At 46.2% G+C, this 21,034-nt stretch overlaps 1 protein-coding gene across 1 annotated transcript in view; it reads right to left on the bottom strand.

The window, feature by feature from the left end:
• frem1b (Fras1 related extracellular matrix 1b) overlaps positions 1-21,034 on the bottom strand; it is a 139,618-nt gene that overhangs the window by 18,575 nt on the left and 100,009 nt on the right. Inside the window, 5 exon segments of the mRNA XM_034141012.1 lie at positions 8,397-8,541; positions 8,649-8,850; positions 13,001-13,421; positions 15,581-15,717; positions 15,719-15,846. Of these exon segments, the coding sequence (XP_033996903.1) occupies positions 8,397-8,541; positions 8,649-8,850; positions 13,001-13,421; positions 15,581-15,717; positions 15,719-15,846 (1,033 nt within the window).

The raw sequence follows: 21,034 nt of genomic DNA, 5'->3' as shown, positions 1-21,034 counted from the left end.
CTAAAGATTGATCCTGAGAAGGTAAGGGCAATCACACAAATGCCAAAACCGACAGATGTTAAAGCAGTTCAGAGGCTGTTAGGTATGGTAAATGATCTGGCCAAGTTCTGCCCACATCTTTCTGACCAGTGTGAGGTGTTGAGGAAACAGGGGGTTACGTATTGTAACCCTAGTTATATAAGCACAGGCGGAGCCCTCTACTGGACTCTATGGGTACTACCTTATCCTGCGTGCATTCTCCCACTGAGACTTCTTTAGACGTAGCCGGCCCAGGGCGGGCCTACCTGAATGCGCGCGCATCACACCGTATAAAAGGAGGCCTCGCCTCCTGACTATCATCCTATACCTCTCTTCAGCGAGCGGAATAGGACAGACAGTGCCCTGAGTAGAGGGCTCCGCCTGTGTTAATATAACTAGTGTTACAATACGTAACCCCCCGTTATATCTCTCACAGGCTCCGCCCTCTACTGGACTCTATGGGTACAGTGGGTGGAGCCCTGATGTATACGCGCACTGTCGTCCAACACCATTCTACCCTACTGCCCCTGACCGGCTTTTCTGGTCAGCAGCTGCTGCCCCACACTCTCCCTTAACCCGGTTGTGACCGAGGAGAAATCTGGGCTGCGGCTGACAGAGCACACCCTGCTGCGCTTACCTCGCAGAAAGTGTGCTCAAAAAACAGTGCCGGGGGACCCCCCCACCCCCGCCGCCCATAGATGGATGGGGAGAGCCCCCTCGGCCCCGTATGGGCTTACTATGCACCTGCCTTCCTGAATCCCTAAGGATAACAGGGAGAGCGCCAGCGCCCATGCCTCACACTCAAGCACTGATCCCGTGCAGAGTGAGAGGACTAAAATGTGGGGGGGCAGCCCCTCCGTCCCGTAACGGGCCAGCGCGCCCCTTTCCTATCCCGGGACCCTCAGAGGGCCCAGGAAAGGCGAAGGCATCACGTCCGGGGAGGTGGTCAGATGCCAACTGACCGACAACCCCCCCCCCCCCAACAAATCCTGTGTTGCCCCAGCGAGGAGAAAGAGCCAGACATGTCCAAGAGATAAAACCTGATAAACGGGCCTGGCGTCGACCAAGACGCTGCTGTGCATATATCCTCCACACTCACACCGTTGAATAAGGCTGTTGACACAGCTACAGCCCGTGTGGAGTGCGCACAAATCCCCGTGGGGCAGGCTCTCCCTGCCTGTCCATAGGCATGTGCAATGCACTCGCAGAGCCAGCCTGCCAGGCGTTTCTTGGACAGAGCTTTCCCGATCACCCCGCCCCCGAAGCACACGAACAGCTGTTCGGTGCGTATAAGGGCAGCTGTGTGCTCCACATAACATGCTAGCGCACGCACCGGGCAGAGGAGGTGCAGTTTAGCCTCCCTGGCCCCACCATGGGGGGGGAGACTAAAACCCCCTAACTGAATAGCCCTCGACCTGAACGCACTCCTTAGGTTTTTAGGCACAAAGGAGGGGTTCGGTCTAAGTGTCGCGCCGCTCTGGTCACCCCGAACTAGTAAACAACTCGGGTGCACCGACAGAGCAGTTAACTCGGACACTCTTTTGGCTGACGTTAAGGCAAGAAGCAAAGCTGTTTTCCACGACAATGCTTTCAGGGAGGAGAGCTCCAGAGGCTCAAATGGTTCTAAGACCAGAGCCTCGAGCACTAGGGGCAGGTCCCACTGCGGGGCGGAGACGTGCACTACAGGGCGCAGCCTCCTGACCCCCTGTAAAAACCGTGACATCAGTGGTTGACTAAAGGCTGACCTGCCACCAAATCCCTCATGACAGGACGAGATGGCTCCTGCATACACCTTCACTGTGGAATGCGCCAGCCCTCTGTCCACCAATAACTGTAAGAAGGACAAAATAGAGCCTAGCTCACAAGATAGGGGCTCTATTCTCTGCTCCTCACACCATCGCTGGAATCCCAGCCACAGGCTGTGGTGGATCCAGCTCTAGCTGCCTGGATAGACTGAATAACACTGTCAGACAATCCACCCTGTCTCAGCCTGTCCCTCTCAGGAGCCAAGCCTGGAGAGGTTGGCCGAGCGTGGGTAACGCCCCGATTGCACCTGCCTCTTGAGACATCGCCCCCCAGAACTGGGGGATCGCCCAGGGCTGGCCCACCTTCATCTGTGTCATTTCTGAGTACCACGGAGCCCCGACGCGATCCGGTGCCACCAGAATGACTGCCAGACGTTCTCGCCTCACTCTCCCCAGGAGAGGGAGAATGAGACGCAAAAGCCTATAGCAGCTTCCTTGGCCATGGCTCGTGTGCAAACGCGTCCACCCCCAAGGGCGGGTCGTCGCTCAGGGCCATGGAGAACCACAGGGCACAGTGGCTGTTGCGCCGGCTGGCGAACAGGTCCAATTCCGCTCTCCCGAACTGGGCCCAGATCTGCTTCACCACCTCCGGGTGAAGCACCCACTCGCCTGGCAGGGGGCCGCCCCTCGACATGAGGTTGGCCCCTCTGTTCTCCAGTCCCGGGACATGGAGGGCTCTCAGAGATAACACCACCTCTGAGGCCAATAACCACAGCTCCTCCGCTGTGGTCAACAAGGAGGCGGAGCGGACTCCGCCCTGCCTGTTGATATAAGCCACTGTGGTGCTGTTGTTGCTCCTGACCATTACATGTCTCCCCTGAATTAGGGGCATGAAATGCCGAAGGACTAACACAACTGCCCGTAGCTCTAGGAGGTTGCTGTGTCGAGACTCTGTCACTCTGCCCACCTATAGCCCTCTTCAGGCAGGTCCCTCCCCATCCTGTTCTGGAGGCGTCCGTGAACACTGTGATGTAGGAGGTCACCCGTCCCAGTGAAGACCCCCTCCGGAGGTGGTCCGGAGACCCCCGAAACCGGAGGTTGCCCTCCACTGAGGGGGGGATGGTCACCAGCCGTCGTTTGTGCCTCTTGGGGTCCAAACGCAGGCTGGAGAACCACCTCTGCACCCTCCGCCCAACCAGCCGCCCGCGGGAGCAGATGGGCCGCCAGGCTCTCATCGAGGGGGGGCACACCCGGACATGTCGTGTCCGAGCGATCCACCACCTTAATGATACTCGCCATGGCGGCTACCGGGGCCTTCGTTTTTAATGGCTGCTGCCATGTCGCCTCCACACACCGCCATACCTCTGGCAGCTGGGGCAAAACGAAGGTCGGCTGCGCCGGATGCACCGGGCCATAAACCCCCGATCTCAGGCGGTTTACAGGCCTCGGTGGCAGCGGTGGGGGGAGCGGTAAACCTACATGCTCCGCCGCCAGAGTCATCACCGCCGGGAAATCCATCCGCACAGAGCTGAGAGTTGGACCTCCGGATAGCGAGGCGTCCTTGTCGTCAACCATCGGAACCGGGACTGTCTGGCCCCACGGCAGGGAGAACCGGAACGATGTGCCTTCGCTTCCCGTATCGCCCATGTCCACGACGTCGAGATCCAGCTCCTCCGACTCCTCCTGCGGGGCAATCTTCTCCAGGAAGTGCTGCCCACGATGCTCCCTCGTGTGCCGCAGGATCGCCTGGCAGGCTGAGCACGCAGGCGTTGAGCCCATACCGTTCATCGCGTGGTCGGGCCCCAAACACGTGAAGCAGAGGGGGTGCGGATTGGCCCCCGCAATCAGATTCGGACATTTCGGGCAGGTCTTATGGTCCAGTACTGGCTCCATACTTTCTCTCCTTCACTTTCACTTCAGATACGTCTTAGTCTCCTGTGGAAACACTTCCGCTTGCTGAAGAGAAAAAGGATGATAGTCAGGAGGCGAGGCCTCCTTTTATACGGTGTGATGCGCGCGCATTCAGGTAGGCCCGCCCTGGGCCGGCTACGTCTATAGAAGTCTCAGTGGGAGAATGCACGCAGGATAAGGTAGTACCCATAGAGTCCAATAGAGGGCGGAGCCTGTGAGAGATATAACTGACACACAAGGATTGTGAGTGGACCTGGATGGAACAGCATGAGGAAGCTTTCCTCAAACTGAAAGAGACAATTGCAAATGCTCCAGTGCTGAAATATTATAACCCAGAGGAAGAGCTTACAGTACAGTGTGACGCCTCAAGACACAGGTTTGGGCGCAGTGCTCATGCAGCATGGCAAGCCAATCGCATTCGCAAGCAGACCACTCACACAAACAGAGCGAGGCTATGCTCAAATAGAAAATGAATTTTTAGCTATGGTGTTTAGTATGGAAAAGTTTCACCAGTACACATATGGACGTAAAGTAACAGTATAAAGTGATCACAAGCCGTTGGAGGTCATAGTATGGCGACAAATCTCTGTCATAAATCACGAGGGCATATGAGATCCACGCGAGCACAAGTCAAGCAGCCGCAGACTCATATTATTTTCGCGAGCACTAAAACGGCACCCGCGCGAGAGCAATATTGAAGTGTGCATGGGGAGAAACATGCCTTGAGCATGCGCATAATCTACAGGAGCTCTCCTTGCTCTACTGCGAAGGTCACTTCGCTCTCGGGGAGCTCTTCTGCTCGCGAAACCTTTGCCTGCTCGCTCGAGACATTTTATTTTTGACAGGAAGCGGGCGTACCGTGTCCCACGCTGCCGTGTAGACGGGCCGTGACACTTCTGGTGAAAGCGATATGTTTCCACTATAGACTATAAGCTTTGTCCCAATATTTTATGTATATATAAAAATAAAGAAATCTTGTATTTTATTTACATGCGCTATTGATTTATTCAGTAAAAATAGGACCTTGACACCGTCCACATAGCTATAGTGAAATAAAATAATAGAAAACATAAAGCCTCTTTGATTTAATAATCTGATTTGAAGTCTCTCTGCCATCTCATATAAAACACACTTCCTTATTTATCTTTGAATAATAATAACGTAAAAATAAAGACGACTATACTACGGTATTTTTACTGCCATCAGCTGAGTTTAACATGATTAACCGACAGCTGTGGGTATTTTGTATGATAAATATTTTAACTATGTCAGCATGTCACCACTTATGGAGGTCAGTAAAAGTTAGTTAAAACCATATTTATTTTCTTAAAATGATTAGCCTCATAAGCCTCAAAATCTTAAATATAATATGTTACTTTCAACTCTCTATCTCTCTCTCTCGCTGTCTTTGTATGTGACGATGAGCTCGCTGTTCTTTTGCCGGGTCGCTTATGGTGGTCATTTTGACCCGGCTGAAGACTGGGGGCCAGCGTCGGAACTGAAGCTTGTACCCCTGGGTTAAGGTGGAAACCACCCAGGGGTCTGAAGCTTGAGCTACCCAGTAGTTGAGCTGCTGCTGGGAGAAATAACCAACAGCTGGCCCCAGACCCTCAGTACCTTGCCCCCCGGCCTCTGGTTCTGGGGGGGCGACGGTTAGGCACCGGATACCGAGGCTGCCTTGGGGGCGAGTTAACAGGACCGTAGCGGGCCAGCCCCCTCGTGGGGCGCTAAGGCCCATGGCGGGCACCGGGGTGAGCCGGTGGATGGGAGCGGCCTCGGGAGGCAGACGCGGAACCTCTAGGCCTACCGGGGGGAGGGCATGTCTCTGCGAAGAGCTGAGAACTGTTGCCTGGTCTGACTAGCTTGGACAGTCCGTTCGAGCACCTGTATGGCAGCTGAACCGAACAGCTCCCCCGGCTCCACTGGGACAGCACGGAGAGTCCTCCTACATGTCTCTGATAAGGGTGATTGTGCCAGCCAAACCTGGCGACGAGTCTGGACGAGAGTGGACATCAGGCGCCCAAGCTCTCTAGACATCAGAGCGAACGCCTGTAATGAGGCATCACTGAGGCTGGTAGAGGAAGCGCTGAGAGCATCCTGCTGCAGGGAAGCTGAGAGGGCGAGCATGAGGTGAGAGAGGGAATTGCCTATACGGCCCATGCGCGCCGCTGCATCGTAAGCCTTAGTGAGCAGGTCATCAGTGACCCGACATTGGAGTCGAGGGCACCTGGCCTCCGACCTCAGAGCTTCGTCAGGGGAAACTATGAGGGAAGCAATGGTAGGCTCAACAGCCGGCGTGTGGTCAAGGCCAACTCTTGCCGCATCTTGCATGGCTGCCAGGGCTCGGCCATCGGACGTAAGACGGTAAAGAGCCTTAGTGTCCCTCCAGCATGCATGTAACTCCCTCAGATACTCACAAGAAGGAGGAACAGTAAAGGTGGCGGGTGCCGGAGAGCGCCTAAAGAACGCACTGGCAGGCGCTGTTTCGGGCTGCTGCGCATCCAGCTGCTGGTGAGCCAGTGCCATGCGAATGACGGTACCCATGGAGCCGTCATCTGCCTCCTCCGAGGGACCATGAGCTGAGGTACAGGAGCCAGGCCCAGAAGCATGGGATGGGCTCTCCCCGTCATACTCATTAAATTGAGTGGCTGAAGCTGCCATCGAGAACACATCGTCATCTAGAACCAGCTCAGCCACGGGTGGATTGGGTGCAGCGGCGTGCTCTGTACGGGCACCAGAATGGAGAGCCAAGAGGAGTGACTTCATCTGGGCTAGCTCAGTAGTGAGTAGGTCCACCCTGGAGGACAGCCTATCAGGCTTAGTCCTCTACTTGGGCGGTGCATCCGCAGCCTCTGCGGCCCAACGCCTAGGATGGGTAGGTTGGGCTGGAGTTGACTGTGCAGGGGGAAGGCCACCCTCAGTCAGTAGTTCAACCTCGGCTAGTCTAGCAGCTCCTACCGCACGAGGCATGATGGTGCAATTCATGCACGGGTCCTCCGAAAGGCCCTCCCTCAGATGCTCGAGGCCAAGACAAGAGGGGCAAAGGTCATGGCCATCCTCTGGTTAAAGAGGAGCCATACAGGTGTTAGAGCCGTTAGACCTAGCGATAGCTAGAGCACTCAGCTGAGTGTAAATAACTGGGCCAGGAAACAAATATGCAGTGGAGGGGAGTGAGCACAATAGTAGTTAGCTTGAGCGTGAGCACTCTGCTAACTGGGGTGAGAAAAATTAAGTCAGTTAATGGTTTTATGCCGTGAGAGGAGAGCGGAAACACTCTCTTCACTAGCGCTGTAGCAAGTTAACTTTGAGCGAGAGCACTCAGTTAACTGGAGGATGGATGCACTTTATATGTTGTTGCCACTCTTTGCATATCATGTATTTTGTTTTAGTTTTGTTGTATTTTGCATTTTACATTTTGTATTTTGCGATCTCACCGGCTGACGTGCAGGAGCGTCCGCTCTTTACCGGTCCGGAGCTCCTGGGGTCCGAGCGGTGAACACCGCGGTCCCCTCCCTTGGGAGGGCGGACAGCTTGTCACAGCCTTTGGAGGGCGAGCGTTTTTCTAGCCCGCAGCTCTGATCGAGACGATCGCAAGGCTACAGGTAGCGATGAGCTAGAATCTAATTTTCAATAAGCTAGCTTGGCTTCTACTCAAAAAGTAGTAACCTGCGCAGCGAGAAGATGAAAAAGAACTGAACTCGTTGACAACACCGGAACTTATGCCTTCCGGGGTCATACGAGGTCACACGTGACTTTGTTGATATAAATATTCAACCTACGCATGCGCGAGACAGAAGATATCCAGTGCTAAAGCACCGCCTCTGGCGGTCAGTATGGATGAAATAGAACTGGTCCATGCCTTCATCACCTCCCGCATTGACTACTGCAATTCTCTGCTTGCAGGCATTCCAGCAAAAACCATTCAGAGACTACAATATGTTCAAAACTGTGCCGCCCGGATACTCACAAAAACACGCAAATCAGAGCACATCACCCCCATCCTTCACTCACTCCACTGGCTCCCTGTAACACACCGGATCAACTATAAAGTCCTCATAATGGTCTTCAACGCCATCAACCACACTGGCCCCACCTACCTACAGGAACTGCTAACCACACAACATTCCCATACCTCACACACACTCAGGTCAGACAGCTCCAATCTCCTGGCTGTTCCGCGGACAAAACTAGTCACCATGGGAAACCGTGCTTTCTCCTCCCTGGGTCCACATCTGTGGAATCAGCTTCCAGAGAACATACGGACCTCAGCATCACTCTCAGTTTTTAGGAAATGCCTCAAGACCCACCTGTTCCGCACCGCATTTTACTGACTGTCCTGTATTTTATTTATTTATTTATTTTTAAACCTTTTATGCTCTTAACCTTTTATTTATTTTTATTTTTATATTGCCATTTTTTATCCAATATGCTCCTTTAGATAACTTTTTACTTATTGTTCCTTATAGCTTTGTGAAGCACCTTGAGATGACGTTGTCTTTAAAGTGTGCTATATAAATCAAATGTATTATTATTATTATTATTATTATTATTATATATCTTTATATGCCAGTACATTTCTAAACTGTGATATTTATACTTGAGTGAAAGACTTCTTCCTCGTTAACTTTATATTCATATCATATTTGTGATATTTAAGATGGTTGACCCTGACTGGACCAGGGTTCCCGAGCTTCTCTCGGACCCTTTCTTTTACAAACCTACATTTGGGGTAGCATGGTGTTTCCTGCAGGGTCAGTGAGGAGGAACTGGAAGCTGTCCGCCGTCACCTCCATGTCGGCAGGGAGGACGAAGGCCACGGCGCGCTGGTCCACGTCCCGCTGCGTGAAACGACCTTTGATGTATGCTCCTGACAGGACAGGAATTTTTAGTCCAACTTAAAGAGTATAACAGTATGCAATACATCTATAATTTCTGATTCTGATAACCTCAGCTTTAAGTTCACACACAGCCCACCTGTGAGAGCATTTTCCAGGTAGCCGAACTGCGGAGGCCTGCTGATGGAGAACTCCAGCTCTTCCGCGGGGCTGTCAGGGTCGGAGGCCTGCAGGTGTTTTGAGGTGATGAAGATGCCATACCGGCCCCCGCCTAGACCCACCACAGTGCTGGGAATTCGCCTGGTGGACAGACTAGGCGGTAACCTATCCACACGATCCACCTGAACACAGCAGGAGACTTTTATTTAGTAAAGAACTTTGATTTAGTGTAGGAAGAAGAGCAGATCTGAGCCTCTGTGGGAATAATCAGCTGTTTCAGTCGATTTCTTTTGTTTGGTGGAAGTGTACGAAAAGATAGAGACAAAAGATAGGAAATATCAGAAAGAGAAGTAACTAAATACAATTAATGCAGAACTGTCATTTAATTCAAGTGTGCGTCATCATACACAAACCTAAAAAAGATAATAAAATGATTTACAGTGCAGAGGCAGAAAACACGGGTTTTATTTGAAGCCTCCATCTTAATAACGTTCAAATGTTTCAAATGTTATAGAGAATACAATATTCTCTAATATAACTAATAACTACTACTGCTACTACTAATAATAATGATAATATTAATAACAATAATAATAATAATAGGTTCTGGTGTTTTTTATTCAACTACATTATTGGTTACTGAGCAGTTTAAGTTTGTTTTATATTTTTGTTATATTTATAAATCACTCTTTAAGCAAGGAAAGTAGAAATGAAGTGCAATAACATGAAATCATAAAAGCAGCAACAACCACAATCATTTCAACACAAAGACATAAAAACAAGTTACATGACCAAAGCCAGTCTTTGTCAAGTCTGCAGAGTCTCCAGCTGCCAGATATATTGCAAATGTTTCATTGTGAAAAGTTTCAGACCAGAAACAGAAAGTCTCTACATGGTTTGAAAATAATTACTAGAGATGTAATTGTTCTTGTTCAGACAATTGACACAGGTGCAATTCTGTGTTTCAGCCACTGGATGCTGCTCCTGTCATGTATCACATCAGATGAATAAACATTCTCCTTTTAAATGTTACAACCTCACCCATATTTAAAAGTTACTTTATTTTGTATTTCAAATGTTAAGATATGAGTTGTAACTATTCAGGCATCTTCTGCTGTATTTCATTGACCTGATGTGAGTCTTTATTCTGAATACAGCACATGAGAGAGCTCTGGCAAAAAAATGTTGTGTAGTCTTCTCAAAGAGTATGCACCATCAGCCCAGTGAAAGTGATGTAAAGTAAATGCTCATAATTTGTCTGTTGATTGCCTTATAGTTACATTTACAAATGACCATTTTATATCAAGAACTTACCCCATGTTGCTTTTAACTCTGGAAGAGAACAGTCTTTCTTTTATCTTATCACAGTCCACAAAGAGAACATTTAATAAAAAATAAGTTTAACAACAGCAAAACCAAATTCCAAAACAAAAATCATTTTCACTAAAACATTACTATTTAAAAAACGTTTAACCTACTTGAATAGACGTTTTTTGGGGAACATTGAACTGTTAGGACGTATTGAGCATACGACTGTATAAATACCTAACCCTAATACCTGGAATTTCCCGCAGAAGTTTGTGAACATATGATTCGATATAGTTTTGCGGTTTAACAATCCACCAGGTCATCAAGACTCTCCTCCGCTTTTTGGTTATTTGTTCAACACGGAGAGATGTGAGCAAAATGAGTCTCTTGTTCATGAATTTACTTCTACTCCGCTGCATCTCAGAGGGAAATATTGTAATTTTACCTCCAATGTATCGACCAATTTGTTGATTTTTGATGTTTTTGATGAACTGATGAAGAAAGTGTTCCTTCTTCTAAAGCTAAACAAACTATTTGAAATCCTCTTGGACCAACCACACAGCTGAACACCTCATGAAAAGTAGATCTTTAATCATATTCATTGAAAAACATCAAATATAAAAATAAAACACTCACAGGTAAAACTTAACTACTACTTTTATCAACACTACTTTTTAAACTTTTCTTTTCTTCAAAGCTTTTGGAATTGTTTGATAATTCTTTTTCTAAATTAGTTTCCGCTCCTAACCCTGTCTTTATTGCTCTGTGCTCATGTCCTTTGGCCTTATTGTCATTTCATCTGACTTGTCTGGTTTTATAAAAAATAAATAATAAAAGGTACTTATTACACTGAAGTACTCTTATGGCGCATTTCCACTGCAGGGCCTCGCACGGCTTAGTACGGTATAGTTAGGCCTTGGTAGGCCAGGCTCACTTTATGCTGCATTTACATTACAGTTTAGGAACTGTGGTAGTAACTATAGTAACGCAGTGTAGGCGGAGCCGCGATGTCATCTTCAATGCGAAACACAAAACCAACATCAGCCGTTAGCTGTTAGCACTCTGAGCTCACAGCTCCTCATATCTGTTCAGAAACTAGACAAAAGTTAAACAAGTACAAACCACAGACTCAGGGTCGGCGTCATGGGGGGTCATTCGCGGGCCATGCCCCCCCAAATGAGTCACTGTGCCCCCCCAACGCAGGGCGGGCAAGCCTTGCCACTTTGCGGTTTTTTATTTTTTTATCATATAAGTGAAAACGTTTCCACTAAAAGTTTTTGGTGTGAAATAAAGAATACAAATATAAAACACAGCCTGAGGTGTGCTCACTGCTGCTCTCTGATTGGTGTGTTGCTTGACCAATGACCCCCGACCTTTGTTTTGTTATCATTACTTGGCTGTGTGTTTAGATGAAAGCCCAGTGGCGATCTGTTCATCTGTTATACTGATTACAGTAAAGCCATCGAAAATAATATGATATACAGTACAGTATAAGTACTTCTGGGTCTCTGTGTTTCATTCAAGCTCGGCTCTGTGTGTGTGTGGCACGAGCACATTTTGTGTGAGTGCGCGAGCGGTAACGTGGAATGTTGTTGTTAGCATCTGGTTTGCTAGTTATGCTAACGGATATAAAGAGCTGTTTCTACACCAAGGTGGAGGAGAGTCCTCTCCTGTCAGACTGAGAGGATCTTATAACGTCAGCTCAGTGAGGTAAAGGACTCTCTCAGTGTTTAGATAGTTCACTTTAGTGTAAGTTATCTCAGTGGGTCTCAAACGGTTTGGTCACCATTTATGTAAACAAGTATTTGCGAGGAACACCTTTTATATGATCATTATAGTTATTAAAAAATAAGAGATTAAATGAAAAACAGGTATGAAATACTATAGGACAGTAACACAAGAATACAGTTTAAAAGGGGAGTGATTAGTAAAATATCCATAAAGAAAAAGTACCATATGTTTACAGTTCTGTTTCAAATGGGTGTTGAGAGAGGTATCCATAGATCTCTTAATTTTGCTTTCAAAGTGCACCAGATTGATGCATTTAACTTCAATATTTAAAAAAAAATCTTCCCGGGGGAGCATGCCCCCAGACCCTCCTAGAGGAGGTTAGGTTCACCCTCCACCTAAAACATGTTCACATGTATAGGATACTAAATACATTTGCACACTTTTTATATGGTGGCCTATGTCCATATGTTTCTGTTTTGGTGGTCGTGCCACAACCGTGTATGCACAAGTCATAGGTGCGCTATAAAATAGCACGACACCCCTGCAATGTGTGTGAAAGACAATAGACTTTACAGCATGTTTTTTTAAATTGAAGTTGCGTTGGTGTTTGTGTGTTGGTTGTTGAGGGCAGTGTGTGCCCCCCCGTGGTAAATGATTTCCCCCCCGTTCGATTTGTTCTAGAGCCGACCCTGCACAGACTGTCTGTGTCATGGCGAATACAGTCGCTGGTTTATTTATGTCTGTCGGCCGTTGTTGTGAGTGTGGACGGTCGGAGCATATACTGCGTTAGCTTAGCTGATCTCCATTCAGAAAACACGCATTTTAAAAGGTTTTTTTCCTGCCGTCTTGTCTGCAGACTTGTCAAAGCATTAATTCATGGTTTTTACTAACCGGTATCAGTATGTTGTTACTTCGGCATCATTTTGAAACGTGTATTACAATTAAATCACGGTCAAATATGTTCATTTTGTTGTAGTTGCCAGCGATTCTCTCACTAGTTTAGCATACTCAGACCGGTTGTTGGCCCGGAAAGAACCTCGATTTTGGAGAGCCAGAAAACTGTGAAAAAGTACCCGCTAGCCGGAACTACGCCTAGTGGAAACGCAACCAAAAACGGGCCGGGCACGGCACGCTTAAACCGCGCTCCGCACTGTAGTGGAAATGCGCCATTACTCTAAGCACAGTGTAGTATTACTTGTTATTACTTGGTACTTCAGTAACGTATACCTCTACAGTTCAGCGCAGTCTCCTGTGTTAAAGAAATAGGAAATGTGTTTTGTGTGTGCTGCTCACCTGTATGTTAAAGACAGCCGGCTCCTCCCTCAGCTGTCCAAACTCCAGGTACCCGATGTTGGTCCCGTCGGTCGGCAGAAAGTAGAACCTGTCTATGTCCACCAGGCTGCCCAGCTGGTGTTGGTAAGCCAGGTTCAGCTGGTCCACATCCGTTTGGGTGAACCCCAGTGGGGGAAACAGAGGGACTCCTCTCAGCAGCAGTCTGCCATGGCCTGGCGGCTGCGTGATTACGAAGCTCAAGTTGGAGGTGGCGGTGTCGGGGTCGGTGAGCTGCATCTGGGCGGGTGAGATGGTCTCCGTGGAGCCGTCCTGCAGCCGGAGGCCCGTGTTGTGGTTGAGGGTTGGTGGGATACGGTCACCGTGCTCAATGGTGAAGTGCAGAGTTCCACTGCGGGACGAGGCGCCGTTGGTGACCACAAAACTGCCAGAACAAAAGATCATGAAGTCAGAAGCAGATCGCATCATGTTAATGTGTTGAGCTTAACCTGTTAAGCCCTGAGCCTGTTTTTCAGGTCTCAGGCTCGAAAATGACATTCCCAGAACAAATGACCATATCTTCCCTTCTAAAAGGGTTAAATTAATAATCATTTTTCTCAAAGTAATGATAAACCTGTGAGTTGGATGTAGAAAAGTCAGAATCAATATAGATGTTTTTTATTTTAAAGAAAATTCAGATTTTACATAGTAAAAAACTGTAAATTATAGTGTCCGTCCAAAAATTCTTTTTTACTTATAGTGAAAACTACCCTTGGATGATGGTAAGGTAGACTAAAAGCTTTAGGAATCCAAAGTACAACATATAATGAGTACCCTGTGTCAAGATTGATGCAAAAAAAGTGACATTTGACCTTTTTAGAGAGATTTAGCAAAAATAAACCACTTCTGGGGTCATTTGGGTGGATTTTCCATATCTCTGGCCCCCCTTGCTCGATTTTGATGGTTGACTCCCTCTTTCTGACCGTTAGAGCCAATAGAATCGAAGGGGAGTCCCCCACACACACTCATTGTGAAAAGAAAAGGTGAGGGCTTCGCGCATGCAGTTTTGCATCAGAGCTCTAGCTCTGACATCTGGAAACGGAAAAGCAGTTTTATTGCTTATGGATTATCAGAAATCATTTCAAAGGGACACAGACACATTGGATTAACCTATGGATTAACTTCAGCAGCGTTTTTATCGTTTTAATGCCATTGAAGACCACTTTGGAGAGACTACAGAGCCAAGGTAAAAATGTTAGCATTTTTAGCTATCTAGCGTCACCTGTTTTGATGTCCGTTTTTGCTTATAACGTCGCCATTTCGTATAATTCAGTGATAATAAGGGTACCCATCGATTCTGTGTCACCTCACGATGTGAAACAATGTCATGGATGTAGAGAAAAGATAAATAATAAGGTTTTGTGAGTGATTTTCGGTGCAGTAATCTGTTAGCATTTTTCGCTCGTTGCTAATTCAGAGGCTCAGTGTTAGCATTGTGGGTTTTCTTTTTAAAAAAAAAAAAAATTATCAGTTAGATGAGTTTCTTCCCGTTACATGGATATAAAACATTCATAGTTTATTAAATGAACATGCCCTCAGACACTGTTTCCTGCAAGATGTTGCGGCAGTGCCCGGTACCGGGGTCTCTCGGGCTTAACAGGTTAATGTATTGTTCCTAAATTACACATACATTTTTAAAACAAGCTATTTACGATTCACACCGTTAATATCACAACTTAAAATATATATGTATTATGTCTAGTTAAAAATAAATGCCCTGGGCCTCAGTACACAGGCCACACACATACAAACACACACACATTCAGAGGAAGGCAACATCTGGCTTCGATGTCGGCCATATTTGCCCAGGGACGGCACTCTGGCCACAGATGCCATGCCAGTGCTGTTGTTACTCTCCTAGTAATGCCTATTCATCATCTGCTGTCACAGCAAACACAAGTAATGCACAGGTCTGTCTGTCTGTCTGTGTCTGTCTGTCTGTCTGTCTGCCCTCCTTCATTCTCTCAGTCTGATTATTGGCTGTGATCTGTCTGGCTTGTTGAGAGCCAAACAGGCATCCGGTTAAGGCAGCAGAGGTCTGAGTGATAAACCCGGGGTCTGCACACACTCCAGGTCACAGTCACCCTCCTCCTCCCTCCCCCTTCCCCCTTAAAAAACCCTGCTGCTGCCAAATTGGCTGGAAAAGCAGATAAACATACTGTAGCAGAGAAAAGCTTTGCGTCTCCTGACACTCTCTCGTCTCGCTGCCCATTTTCTTTTTCGCCGGCCAAATGTTGTGAGTGATTATTTTTTAGGGTTGACAGAAATATCCTCGTCTCACAATATGTTGGCAGATCATGTGCCATCTATTCTCCCCATGTGTGCAGAATGTTATGATGTCCTGCAAAATAGCTTCACTTATTGAAACAGCTGGACATAATGCTGACACATGGATGGGTGCATTACACATTCTGGAAATATTAAATAAATTCAAGTTACTTATATATTATGTCTAGTTAAAACAGGACCAATCGCTATTTAACCAAGATGATGATAACTTCATTTGAATATTTCCCTCGCAGACCTCCATGTGTATATTCTCACCTGAAGGAGTCTGTGTCTGCGTGGTGGCTGTTGTCGTGGGTGTAGCACACTCGATGTGCGGCTATGTCCAGCTGAGTGAAGCTGGCCAGAGGGACGCCCGGCTGCTGGACACCGTGGACCAGGCCCTGCCGGGGGGGGGGCCGACAGCGTGTAGACCAGCTCCTCTGGATGGCCCGAAGAGTCCCACGCCAGCAGGATGTTGGTGTTCAGGACCAACCGCTGCCCCTCCGTCAGATGTCCCCCCCTGATGAGCAGCAGCAGCTCACCTGCAGGTGGATCAGTTTGAAACTCTCACTCAGCCAACTTTATTTACCTGAATGAGTTTCTAAACACTACATGTTGCCAAAGTACCAAAAACACGTAATCTTAAAAAAAGGAACACAACACATTTTCTTTGTGTTTATCTGGGCAATACATCCAAATAAGAATCAGTATAAATTGTTCTGCTCCTTTTTCAAAAAAACATATATTTAAAGGTATTTGTTCACTACTGAAAATCAATAAAAACACAAAATATGGATTTTGTCATCCTGAGATACAACACGAACATCTGCACTGTATTGACAAGCCGCTCAGAATATCTTCAAGACATGAGGAGAGCAACAGCTGTAGACTTCATTTTCGAAATGATCTTGGCAATGCTTTTGATACATTGGTTATTGTTTTACTGTGAATTATTTCAGTCTCCAACAACTGGCAAAAGTTAAAGGGTAAAATAATTTTTTTGTAAAAAGAGGATAGATTTGAGTTCATCTGGCGACAACCACAATAAAAAAACAAACAGGCCTAAATGTCTCAGCACCCAGAGGACATGAGCCAACGCCCCTCCACAGCTGCTCACCCCCCCTCCGTTAATTATTCACCAGCTGAGGAGGCCGGTCGTTTCTCACCTCCGCTCCTCCAGGATCAGAGGGCCCGGAGCCAGAAGGGCTGAGGCCTCGCTGCTCTGTGTTCACCCGACTGGCAACGCTGGCACGGTGAGTGGGAGGGGGAGTTCAATAATAAATGAAGCGACCGGCCAGAGGGCCCAAAGAGGACCGAGGTGTGTGAAGGTGCAGTCTTGCTTCTCTTCTGAATTTAAAAAACACTTGATGTTGATTGTTCATTGGTCATGGAGCTTTAAGAAATCCTTGTCCATGTTGACTTCAAAGTTTAGCCTGTTAAGCCCCATTCCCCCGCGGGCGGGGGAAGAATCGCAACATCTGCAAGAAACAGCGTCTGAGGGCTTCTTAACATTTAAAAACCTATTAATGTGTCATACCCACTTAACGGGAAGAAACTCAGCTATCAGACAATATTAATAATTTTTAGCAAAACGAAACATAAGGGTAATAACAAATTAGCCCTGAGCGAAAAAATGCTAACACACGCATCTCAGGATCACAATGGCCGCCGTTAGCCGGAATACCGTCCGCTGACTTTTCTATATCTGGAGAAGACTTGTGTTTCGTTTTTCCGGCAGTTTTCCATTTCCGCTAAGGCTGCTTTTACACGGGAACGTTTGCGTTTATGCACAGTATGCGCTTTCAAAAAAGTATTCCGTTCACATGCATTCGTTTCATTTAACGTGTCTGTTCAAACGAGACCGCTGGAAACGCTGTAGTACATATGCCGGGACTGTAAGTGGCGCTGTACTTCCACACGAGACCGCTCGAAAGCGCTGGACACGCTGTAGTACATATGCCGGGACTGTAAGTGGCGCTGTAACTTCCGCCACAAAATACACCAAAAGCAGCGAAGAAGACCCCGGAGCAGCCCCGCAGCAATGTTGCCATGGCTACCCTTCTGTTTATGCCCCGCGGTGGATTTAGCAACATGTAGTAGTTAATGTAATTCTCCATGTCCACTTGTTGCTGATGGTTGTGGTAGAGGAGCTGTAGATGTTGCACTAACATCTGTAGCATGGTCGAGCTGTAGATGTTGTACTAACATCTGTAGCATGGTCAGTAGCAGTAGCACTAGCAGTAGCTACTGACAGTAGCTACTGGCCATGCTACAGCAGTGAGCAGGAGAGGTGGGGCTATCGTAATTTTTTCAGGAAATATTCGTATAGAGGCGATTACACGGACTCGTTTGACCCCCCAGAGCGTTTCGTTTGCAAATCTATCCACCTTGGGACCCGTTATCGTTTGTGGGGTCCGTTTGTTACGGCCTCGTGTAAATAATAGGGCTATACGGAAGAGAAACTATGCAGATACAAGCCGTTTCGTTCTCGTGTAAATGTGGCTTAAGTCATTACACTAACGCCTTGTTAACCTGTTAAGCCTGGAGCCTGTTGTTCAGGTCTCAGGCTCGAAAATGACATTCCCAGAACAAATGACTATATCTTCACTTCTAAAAGGGGTAAATTAATAATCTTTTTTCTCAAAGCAATGATAAACCTGTGAGTTGGATGTAGAAAAGTCAGAATCAATATAGATGTTTTTTATTTTAAAGTAAATTCAGATTGAACATAGTTAAAAAAAACATTACTTATAGTGAAAACCACCCTTGAATGATGGGATAGTAGACTAAAAGCTTTAGGAATCCAAACTATAACATACAATAAGTCCCCTGTATCAAGATTGATGCAAAACAAGTGACATTTGACCTTTTTAGAGAGCAAAAGAAAACCCACTTCTGGGGTCATTTGGGTTGATTTTGACGATTGACACCTCTTTTGAACCATTAGAGCCAATAGAATCGAGGGGAAGTTCCTAAATCCACCTACACGTCAGGCCCGGCTCCAGGATGAAATGACTGAGGGGGCTGTTAACAAATCCGAGGGGGCGATTCTTTTTCACAACAACGTAAAAAACCGGCAATGTAATGAATTGACACACCAAGCTTTTTTCCTTCTCACTGCTCTACAATCTCTTTGCTTCTTTATTTTTATTCCGGATTTACCCCTCTCATTCTGTTCTTTTCCTCTGATCTTTAATAATAGTACTTTATTAGATGGCTGCACTTTGGTTAACAGACTAACATTGATTTCCTCCATTTATACATTGACAGGCTCTGTAATTATACCATAACCTTTTCTCCTCTATCCCTTAACTCCTCTTCCTATCAGACTTACTTACTAGCTATCTACTCTAGTCATGTCAGGATTAAAGAACAATTATTTACAGGATTGAATGTTCAAACCAAGGCTTAAAACCTGGCATTTCATAAGAAAGTGACTAATATATCAACCAAATGTAATATTGGATCAAACACTACACCAAATGGACAGACACAGATTAAACATAAACATAAAGTCCCCTGGTTTGTCTCTAGAGTCTTCTGCCAGGAGAAAAATCAGATCAATTTTCCACAATCCGCCACTAGATGTCGCTCATTGTACCCATACGGTTTATATAATACATAGGCCTAACATATTATTATTATTATTATTATAGTAAAAGGGCTCGCTTTGGCAGAAGCCTGATCCATACAGGCAGCCCTAAATAATAACAAGTAACCATCATGTGTGGTGCTATCTATAGTTGTCTGTCTTATTTTTTGTTGATTTCATATTGTTTTCACAGAGCTGTGAAAATGAATTTCCCCCTGGGGACAATGAATCTAATCTAAACTAATTTAATATTCAATCCCACACTTGGAGATTGAGAATATAAATTCGTAATTTACCTCGTTTAAAGTACTTTTGTTGTAATACTATGGATTTAGTTGACACTACTAGCCAAGTTTATTTTGTCCAATATCTCGCGGGCATTGAATTAGAAGTAGAAGAAGAAGAAGTAGGTAGAAGAAGAAGTAGTAGAAGAAGAAATACGCTAACGCTACAAACAGGCACAACACTGTTACTCTGTTTTTACTGACATGTAACGTTTTATTTCACCGTGCTCTATGTTTTTTAACGCACATTCAAAAACGGGAACATTTTCAGGAGTTTCAACCGGGTACCGGCCACCGAAAACGGGGACTTTGCCCGGAAAACGGGGACGTTTTGGTCACCCATCCGACTGTGTTTACAGCTAAGCACACACGCTAACATTAATTAAGACTACAAGCTCACTTGGGTTTGAGGCTTTTTTACACGTTTCTTGACTGCCTGCCGACATATCTGATCTAAACATAGTAACGTGTATTGGGGAAGATAATTATTTAAATGATTATTTAATAATTGTGACATTTATTGTACTTTTTGATGGATGAATGATGCTCAAGGTGAGGGGGCAAAGAATACAACTGAGGGGGCAATGCCCCCTTTTGCCCCCTCGTTGTGCCGGGCCCGCTACACGTTACCATTGAGGATTGAGAGTGATGCGCACGCAGTTTGCCCAAAACAGGAAGCTGGGTTGTAGCTCTCACACAAAGGGACATGAAATCTCAGTTTTTGAAAAAAATGGAATGATGGATTATCAGTAATCATTTCAAAGTGACACAGACACATTGGATTAACCTTCAGCAGCGTTTTTATCGTTTTAATGCCATTGAACACAACTTTTGATCAGAAAACAGCAAAGGTAAGACGTAATTATTGTTATGGTTTTGAAAACTGATGTTGTTTTCTTGCTCTGTTCTGGCTGCTCGCTCAGTGAGTTCTGGCCGTGCAGTGATGAGACTTATACCAATGGAATATGTGGAGATAGTATGAAGTATAAAAGATAGTTTTTGAGAGTTATGAGCAGAAATAGCATTAGCCCGTTTTCGCTAAGGGCTCATTTAGACGCTTCTTGTGAGACTTGTGTTTTGTTTTGGTAAAAATTGTTCATATCGTCAGTTAGCTGAGTTTCTTCCTGTTAAGTGGGTATGACACATTAATAGGTTGTTAAATGTTAAGAAGCCCTGAGACACAGTTTCGTGAAAAAACCTGTTTCGTGAAAAGGGCTGCCGGGCTTAACAGGTTAATAATACATGTCTTTAGGACAGTTTTAACCACAGAAAGAAGGCGTCTTGCTGTCAGGGTCAAGGAGCTCCAACGTTAAGCTGCCGGCATCATGGCCGCTCAACTGGAAGTCCTATGAGGTGCTTATTTAAGTCAATGTATACAGTAGACCGGGGGTCAGCACGCCCCCAGTTTGGAGAAACAGGCAGTATTGGCATGGAAGCCAAGAAATGCCGAAAAATGTATTTTAACCACAGGAAAAAACACTTTATTTCTCTAATTGTTTTTTTTAATGAGAAAATATACCCTGTGGTCAGACATTCCTTTCCCACGTCCTCTATGCTCTCGCCGTAGCCACCAGATTCCTTTGACACAAACATTACATTTACCTCAAAGAACAGGGGTGTTGCTTGTCTACTGTTGCCTCAATCGGTGGGTAGTTTGTTTCATTGTGTGACTGGAGCTTTATTGGGTTAGTTCGGATTTACCAAAGTCACACCATAACACAAACAAACAAGATACAATTATATTTGTTGTCAATGGAGGTCTGGAGGCTTAGACGAGAGCATAGATACTAGTGATGGGAATTACGGCTCTTTGAAGGCTGCCGGATCTTGAGTAAGAAAACTACTTTTACTCAC

The sequence above is a fragment of the Trematomus bernacchii genome, unplaced genomic scaffold (assembly GCF_902827165.1).
Source record: "Trematomus bernacchii unplaced genomic scaffold, fTreBer1.1, whole genome shotgun sequence".
Taxonomy (NCBI): Eukaryota; Metazoa; Chordata; class Actinopteri; order Perciformes; family Nototheniidae; genus Trematomus; species Trematomus bernacchii.
This window is presented reverse-complemented; position numbering and strand designations above follow the sequence as displayed.